The sequence below is a fragment of the Pagrus pagrus genome (genome assembly GCF_965226575.1).
Source record: "Pagrus pagrus genome assembly, chromosome: 8".
In the NCBI taxonomy this organism is placed as follows: Eukaryota; Metazoa; Chordata; class Actinopteri; order Spariformes; family Sparidae; genus Pagrus; species Pagrus pagrus.
Genome location: NC_140192.1, coordinates 18,856,496 through 18,865,425, shown reverse-complemented (window position 1 = coordinate 18,865,425; position 8,930 = coordinate 18,856,496). Strand labels below are relative to the sequence as shown.

The 8,930-nt window shown below is 41.8% G+C and overlaps 1 protein-coding gene across 4 annotated transcripts; it reads left to right on the top strand.

Moving 5' to 3' along the window:
- The first annotated feature begins 1,682 nt into the window (after positions 1–1,682).
- On the top strand, positions 1,683–7,139 carry LOC311261220 (uncharacterized protein). Of its 4 annotated transcripts, XM_084359707.1 has the most exons (4): positions 1,683–1,952; positions 3,423–4,344; positions 4,964–5,197; positions 5,352–7,139. In XM_084359707.1, the coding sequence occupies exons 2-4, from the start codon at positions 3,593–3,595 to the stop codon at positions 5,353–5,355; spliced, it is 990 nt and encodes a 329-aa protein (XP_084215833.1). In that variant the 5' UTR covers positions 1,683–1,952; positions 3,423–3,592; the 3' UTR covers positions 5,356–7,139. The 4 variants fall into 4 exon arrangements, with proteins under 4 accessions (XP_084215833.1, XP_084215834.1, XP_084215831.1 ...); XM_084359708.1 differs by having other exon boundaries at positions 1,684–1,952; positions 3,544–4,344; positions 4,964–7,139; XM_084359705.1 differs by having other exon boundaries at positions 1,684–1,952; positions 3,427–4,344; positions 4,964–7,139.
- Positions 7,140–8,930: the final 1,791 nt, after the last annotated feature.

The following is an 8,930-nucleotide window of genomic DNA, read 5'->3' as shown; positions in this document are numbered from 1 at the left end:
GGTCAAAGTCCCCTGTCCTCAAACCTATTCAAGACAGCCAGAATATTCTAATAAGACACCCAATGTGTATGTGTATGCTTCTGCTTAAAAGTGTGTCAGGGGGCATACGGGAGTCATCTTTTCATTCAGTATTTTGGTATTCAAACTTGAATTCATGGTGCAATCTTAAATGCCATCGCCCCTATACCTTCCTCAACACATGCAGCCTCGTATCAGAACACTCCCACCTCCTTGTTTCAGAGTCGGCACTATGCAGTCAGTGTGATAGTCCTGGACAGGTCCAAGCCGGTTCAAAGGAATGTATTTTGGTTTCGTTTGACCAAGAATGTCTTAATGTTCATCAGACTTCATGTTCGTTGGCAGTTTTGTGCCGATCTGTGAGCAATGGTTTTCTTCTTGGATGCTGTCATCTGTTTCCACAGATGTGTTTGTCAATGGGTTGTGTAAATAGCGTTGTCATTCTTGGAGGACTTCCACTGTGCCTTTTTATTGGTAGTATGGCTCTTCCTATACCTCCTGACTCCTTACTAAAAGTGCAATGTAGCAATTAAGCTAAGTTACAATCAGAATCTTGAGAATCACAACACAATTGACCTGACACAAGATATACAAGACTGTGTGATGTAACGCATAGGCCTAACTGTTTGTTACCCCAGGATATACTGCAGACTATGAGTATGTATGCATGTCAGTGTGCACTGACAGTTTTTTTTGTAGCCTAGATGTCCCATGCTACATATTTTGGTTACATGGTTTGTAAATACAGAACAATCCTATTCAAAAATGTACTTTAATATTTACAATGCACAATGATTTCTTCTCTCCTGAATATTACAGAAATGATATAAAGAGAAGAGAAATATGCAGTTTTTAAGCATTCCCTTTAAGTGTCAAAACAACAATAGCAAAATGGCTGTGAGGCCGTCATCACTGGCTTTTAATTTGATGCCATAAATATCCACAACAATATTCTCAATTCAGCTAAATACTAAAATACACTTTTAACACTGATCCAAAATACAAAACTAATATTTGGAGGTCCACTTTGGTGTACAGTACATTTTGTAATATATCAACCAGCCAAACTACAGTAGAAGTTGCCTTGACAGTTGTGTTGTTAAGTTTTTTTTCTTCCTGAGCTGCAGCGGCATTACATTAATAGAAAAGTAACATCATTTCTCAGGTTAATAGTTTTTTTTAAAGGGCAACGCGTACTACTGCACCCGTGAAAACAGAACAGAACCAGAGATATCACCTCATTTTTTTATTCCACACATTCTTCCTCCTTTTCAAAACTTGCTGCCTACATCACCCATAATGCAACTTAGCCACTGAATGACATCACTGGAGACATTATTTTAAGATTACATGCAGCTTCCTCTGTAGCTCCAAAAGGCTTTATACCAGTTTTGAAGTACTCCCTGTAAACACACTTCAACGTGGGAAATTGGTGGAGTTACCCTTTAATCCCCACCCCCCTTTATTATCTGAGGCTATAGAAAGGGGCTATAATTGCCATGTCACTGCTAATGTGGTGTTTTGTTAATTAAAGCAAAAATGATATTTTGACAAACACCTTTAGAGACTGGAAACACAGAGAAAAACCATCATGAAACTTGATGATTACTGTGTGGATGAGTGTCTCGGGTCGACATGGAGAGCCTCTCTTCGTTAATCAACGTCACTGTCTTCAGGTGTGTTGGCCTTCAAATACAGCCAGGAGCCTGTGAGGCCAGCAGGTCATTTGAATACTCCGTTTCCTCGTTTATCCAGCTATTCAAATGACGAGTGACTGTCGCGGAGAGAAAGAGAGAAGTTGGGCTCTAAAAGACAAACACACAACTTCGGCTTAGTTAGACCTGAGCTCCAGGTGAGTCCGTGCCAGTGACCGACATGACGATGGCGCAGTGTGGAAGGACGCAGGACATCAACCAGCGGCGGCTGTAAAGAAGGTGAGAACGGTTTTGTGCTCGGCGTGCCAGACTTCATTCTGATATCTTGCATTTCTTTTTCTGACTGCGTACTGAGGCACTGTCGTTGGAAATATGAACAAAGTTGAGATATTTAACAAATGACGTGGGTCTGGGGGTAAATTCGGTGTGGATAATTGCTAACAAAGCTTTTTATAACTTTGATGAAAACGCAAGTTAGAAGAAGTTACCCTCTACAACTGGTTCATTTGGTGCTTCTGTCCATCATGGAGGTCTCTCTCTCTCTCTCTCTCTCTCTCTCTCTCTCTCTCAGCTGTCTGTGTTTTAGTGTAATGCAGGAAGACAGATTGGTGGTATCTGTCTCCATGACCACAGCAAAACTACACTTAATAGGAAATGGGAAGATGTTAAAGCATTACACATGATTTTTCTACATTCCTGGTTGTGTTAAGAGTAGAGGTGATCCCTGCTGGGTGTTTGTCAGCGTCAGAAGCACAAGGCCAGCCTGCTTTGCATTTTATTTCCATTAAAGAAACAAAACCGGACAATGCAAATTATCTCTTGGCTCCCACTAGACTGGAATAAGAATCCAGTTGTGTTGTACAGTTCCTCATTCAGACACAGACTACTATCCAGTGTTACTTAAACTAGCACCAGCCAGAGGAAAGTCACTAGTTCAGTATAACAGACTAATGTGTTAGAAACAGCTGCAGTCTTCCAGAGGTGGAGGTAGGTCCTTTCTGTCCTGTTAGACAAAACTTTAAAAGAAACCCAAGTTTGGTTTCTTTGGGAACTTTGGTGTCTCAACTGGAATTTAACATGAATTAATGGGTATTAATAAAAATACTAGGTGATGTTTTAGAGTAGCTTATTATCACATGGTGAGTCTGTCACAGTTGGAGGGTGATATAGAACTTAATGATTTTAATTTGCTATGAATACTAAATTACAATTTGTTTGAATGTTTGTCCATGTGTTTCTTTTCTTGCAATCTGCAAGTAACTTGTCTGTAAAGTATACAGGCCAACGCTTTTACAACATGACTGTGATGGTCGAAGGTGCTTTATAAGTCGCTGTTGGCAGACATGATAAAGCCACTCCTCTGGCTTCTAGCTTACCACCAGATCGTAAAGTCAAGCACTGCTGTTGGGGGATTCCAGTACATCCTAAAGGTGTTGGATCGGGTTGAGGTCAGGGCTCTGTGCAGGCCGGTCAAGATTTTCCACACCAAAATGTGAAATCCGTTTCTTTTAAGAGCTGGCTTTGGGCCATAGTCATGTTGATGAGACAAAACCCAGACTGCTGGAAACAACTGCTGTATAATTTGATATTAATTTCACTGGAGCTGAAGGGCCTAGATGAAAAGAGGAAAAATGGAGGGTGGTGTCTGCATATTTTTGGCCATATTACAATAATGATTATAAATATATCTAATCCTGTTTGCAGTGTGTTGATGTCTTTTCAGCTATGGATTTGATTTCTGATTTGAAGACAGGCTGTATGAGGAGCATCTTCATCATTTCTTCATCATCCATCCTCCACATATCTGATGCCACGTGTTCCTGCTGACTGCTGAAGGCTCCACATTCTCCATCGGTTTGTCTCCTCGCAGCATCACTCTCCTCTTCTCAATCACTCCTCCATCCGTCTGCCCTGCAGTCATGAATCCCTACAGCTGCACAAACTTGGACTCTCGCCCATATGATGACATCACTGCTCCGGGTTCTCTACCTCCATATTCACCTCCGGACCCTTCTGATGATTCCCAGAATCCATCTTTGTCAGCCACTTTACCGTCTCCGTCTCTCATCCAGACAGGTCATAGCTACCTGACAGTTTTGAGCCACAACTCCCCTCGTCAGGTGTCATTAGACCAAGATGGAGGTCAAAACCTGGTCCCATCACCAGACTACTCCGTCACGCCACTTCCAGCCTCAGAGCCAGGCCTTAGCCTGGGATCCAGGCCTCAGTCCTGGCTAGCTCCATTCCGATCAACTCCATCAACAGTGAACCCCTACCCTGCCCCCACCACACCCCCCTCCTACCAGGTCTCCGTCATCATGCCCTCCCCAGACCTCCACCCGTCTCCTCTCCAGTCTCAGTGCTCGGAGGACAGCTGCCCGGACCTGGAGTGCTCCATCTGCTTCAGCCAGTTCAACAACGTCTTCCGCTGTCCCAAGATGCTGCATTGCAAGCACACATTCTGCCTGGAGTGCCTGGCACGCATTAACATCAAGTCAGCTGAGCCCAGTGCAATCCAGTGCCCGCTTTGCCGTGGGCTCACGCCCCTACCCACCCTCGGGCTCCCCAAACTGGCCACAGACTCTGACGTGATGTCCTACCTGCCGGCCGCCATGCAGAGAGTCTACAGCATCCGCTTCCTCCGCAACAAAGGGAAGCTTCAGGTCAAAAGGTAAGAAACCTATCAGGAGACATAATTCAGTTTTCTGCTTAGCCTTTGAGTGCACAATTTGTCACTTGGGGTATTTCAATCAAAACCAGACGTAAGCAGTGTGGGATCATGGGAGTTGTCTTCATTGTTACAACATCCATCATTGCTGATGAAATTCTGTGACTGAGGTAGGCAGAAATGTTGATGGACAAGATGCTGTTTTTTTTGTTAAAAAGTTTTATTCACATTCTGTTTAGTCACATTCACCAACAGCCTTCCTCACTTTCTGACTCTCTCCTTGAAGTCATTGAGCTCTGCCAGTCAGTTATATAAGCACCATTACACCGTTATGTGTACATTTACAGTGTCATTACGTTAATCGGAGTATGCACAGCTTCATGTAGACGGGAATATTAGTTTACTAATATTAGTAAACAGCTTAATCAGAATATTGTCTTTTTTGGAATTAATGGCAAAAATCGGAAAATATTGTGTGCATGTAAACGTAGCCAATGACTGCAGCATCTGCCTAGAGTTTAAATGAAAACTGCCCCCCCCCCCCCCCCCGGAAGAAAAGAAAAACAAAAAAACACAGAATCCACAGCCCCATTTGATCACTCACTTTGTGTTTCTCGTTAAGGTCAGCTGAAAATCATCGACGTTGGGCTCGGCGGTCGCTGGCGTCTCTGAGGTCAGTGAACCGCTCTCTGGATGTGGGGCTGCCCAGCCCGCCCGTCGAGGGTCGCGGTGAGGTGGGCGGAGCGCTGTTCAGACTGACAGGCCGGCCGGCGTGCCGAGCCTTCCTCCTGACGTCTGTGGTGATGATGATGGTGCTGCTGACTGGCATCATCATTTTCCTCCTCACCTTTCGTCAGTGAGTAACTTCACAGCACATCACATCCAGTCTTCTCCTGCTTTTATTTCTGTGATGGAAAAAGACAAAACTGTAAAAATTTCGCAATCTCGAGGGAATTTTATGTCTGAATGTAGTTAATGATCGACATCTGTTTCACCGCTGTGTTGAAAAGATGAAAACTGATCCAGATGTGCAATAAAACCCATCGTTCCAAGCTGTTGCGCAACAAGAGGCTTTTAACTCGTTGGTGACAACAAAAGCCAAGACACAGAGGATGAGCTGTTCTGAAATCAACACTCTGGGAATCAAAGGTGATTGAGACTCACACCTCAGCTGAGAAAGTACCTCTGAAACTGAGAAGCGATGGACTTGAATCTGCTTTTAACTTGCCAAAAGTTTCAGAAAATCACGCATATGCCTGAAAATTAGACTTTTCATGTACATTGCTCACATTTGAGTTACAAAATGACAATCACGTAACAGCTGCAGAAGTAGTATCTAGTAGTACTCGGGCCAAAAGCTCTGAATGATGAACTAACCGGTTCCAAAAATACTGAACATCAGCGCTTCCTGCTCATTTTTATTGGTTCAAGTCACAAAATGGCAGTCAGGTAAAGGCAGATGTGGGGAAGCACTGGAACATAAAAAGCCTCACAACACTTGACACTTTGTCAAATGTTTCAATTACTCGCCTCAAGTTTGGAAAAAACCTACGTCTTGAAACTCAGGTAATACAAGATGGCTTATCTGAAGGTTGTTTGCAGTAAAGAGAAAAAAGTGGCACCGTGAAGAAGGCCATAAAACAACTGACTGATAGCAGCTTTATTATATTAACAACAGGGCGTGGCAACAAGTGTCTGGTGGCTCTCCTCCAGCTACAGACCTTGATTTACTTTCTTCTTTCACTTTGAGACTCAAAACTCCATCAAAACATCATGTTACTTAAACATAATATTACTAAACTAAGGCTTGTGACCTAAGGCCTGTGGTTTTCAAATCAATTTAAACATACAATCATATAAACTTGTCACTAGATGGCGCCTTTTTCTTGCTCTGGCAGTTTTAAGCACTTTAAAAAGAACCCAAGACTGAATGTAATATGTTTGATTCTGTGTATATTTATTCCCTGTCTTTTAAAACTGCCCGCTGTTTACATTACGGTCCATTTTTCCCTCGGACTAACCAAATGCTGTAAACAGGAGCCATGCAAATGACCTGAGCCACCGTTACAGAAGGTCAGTGGATTATTATAGATGCCGAAACATGACGGTGGCTTTTTTTTTTTACCCACACAACTGATCAAAACCTGGCCTAAAAAACAACAATCTGTATCAGGAGACTCCTAAATCAAGTTCCTGAAATAAACTTGGGCTCATAGTGTGATTTTTAAGAGCATTCAGCCTGCCAGCTCGTCTGTAAGAGCCTGCAGGAGGCTCTGGTTGTTGGGACAGTCCCCGAGTGCTGCACTGGTATTGAGTACAGAGGGACTGTGTGTTGAATCCAGCTGAATCATGTTCAGTGAGAGACTCGATCATGTTATAACTGTCAGTGATGCCCTTTACCTCCAAAAAACAATCATGAACTGCCCACTCGCGAAACTTTCCCGAAAAAATACTTTGACTTGCAAATCAAACAGGACCTGAAAGCAGAAGCTACATTCATTGTGCCGTCCCAAGTTCATCCAGTAAAATATATATTTTAAAAGATTATTTGCCTTTTGTAACAAATATTATGTGATGGTCTAAGACTGAAACTGAGAGAGAAAATATATTTTAATCCAATGTTTATCTTCCTGTTTCCCAAACTATGTTGTTTACTGTGTTTTTAGGCTCTGACCTGTTTTACTGTGCAATGTAAAATAAATAATTTTATATATTTATAGAACTGTTTTAGCAAAGCTTGCACTATCACCATGGTTGCCTCATGTTGAACTTGAATAAATTCCTTTTTTTGAATTATACAGATTTTGTCTTTTCTTTTCTGAGAAAGTTTTGAACTGATCTTTTGAAAGGGTGGTTGTATCCACACTACTGCAGTATCTCAAACTGTCTATATACTGTATATAATTTTTAAAATGTAATTATTTTTGTTCTGAGAAAACGTGACTTTGTAAACTTTGAGCCAGTGTCCAGAAGAGTTTTAGAGATTAAGTATAGTCAGAAGAGAGAAATCAAGAAAAACATTTGTAAGAGTTTCAAACTACAATAACTTTACAAACCAATACTGGTGCTGACAGGGTTTACAACAGACTGTATGCCAAACAGACTCCAGTCAGGTCTTCATTGTACTACAGCCTCCCTCTGCTGGTGGAGACTAGGCCTGTGGGATGTTAAATGCCACAATGTCAGGTACATTTTGTTTACTGAGCCTAAGATCTTACAGTCTGCACGGCATGGAAGACCATTCATCCCTTTCATTCAGGAAAAACAAGCAGCTGAAAAGAAATTACAAGTAGTAAAAGCAACGGTTGGACCTGTAGTACAAAGCATCTAAGAGAGCAGAGGACTTGGTTCAGTAACATCTGACTGGAGCAAACACACGTTATTTAAAACACACGTGATCATACCTTCATTTAAGGGGAAAATGTATTACTATGACATTTTTCTTTTCTTTTTTTTTCACAAGTAGATTTTGCCCCCAGCTTTGTTCAACTAAAACAATCTTCCATAGTCCTCTTCATTGTTTGTTGCACCTGTAGGCACCCAGCAGGTGGAGTTGTAGCATCAGCAAATGAAGTATGTATAGAAACATGAGGCCTGCGTGTGTTGGGAAAGTACAGTAAAGGGACTTGGCACTGAAGGCCACAATTAAGAAACAAGTCAGTTTACTACAGACCTACATAATAAAAACAATTTAGTGTGGGAATACAACATACAATATATGGATACAACATGGTCAGAAATATATGCACCCATCCTGTTTATATGATTTAAAAGCAGTCAGAAGTAAAAAGACTAAGAATCTTCAGCTATGCTAGCAGCTCTGTGAGGTTGTTCTTAAACGCAGCAGGGTTTTTAGCTAAATCCTAACCTGTGCTCAGCAAGTATACCTGGTATTACCATGCTCACCATCCTAGTTTAGCATATTAGCATGCAATCATTTGCTAAATGGCACAAAACACAAAGTACAGCTGAGGCTGATGGGAGCATGAATTTTGTAGGTATTTGGTTAAGCATTATTTGATGGTGGTACTAGATGAAAAGTCAGAAGATCACCAACATCTTTAGAATTAATCCTGAGGTGAAAACATGAAATATATGAAATTTAAATCCCTGAAATGTCCATCCAAAAATTGACACATTTCACTCAAAACCATCAATGTGGACCTCATGATGGTTCAGGAGGAAGAGTCAGGGGATCACTTGATTCATCGTATGGCGACCCTAAATGTGTCATAAAAAAAAAAGTGCTGATCCATCTTCTCGATGCTGAGGTGTTTCACAGGGTAAGTGAAAACTTTGACTAATGGAGGTGTTTTAATTAACGTCAGGTACTTACCAAAGTCTTCATACATCCTCAGGGGACCATGAATTTCTGTACAAAATGTAATGGCGATGCATCCAACAGTCGTTGAAATGCAATTCCAGTTTGTCAGCCTGGAGACTCCCATCATTGCACATCGGGACAAGCAACTCTTCAACAGCTGTCAAAATTACAATCACTATATGGGAATCCTTTCAAACACTTGTCTCTGAGATGAGCCACCTGCAACAACCATTTAAGGCTAAGTGCACATTGGTTTGTTTGCCTC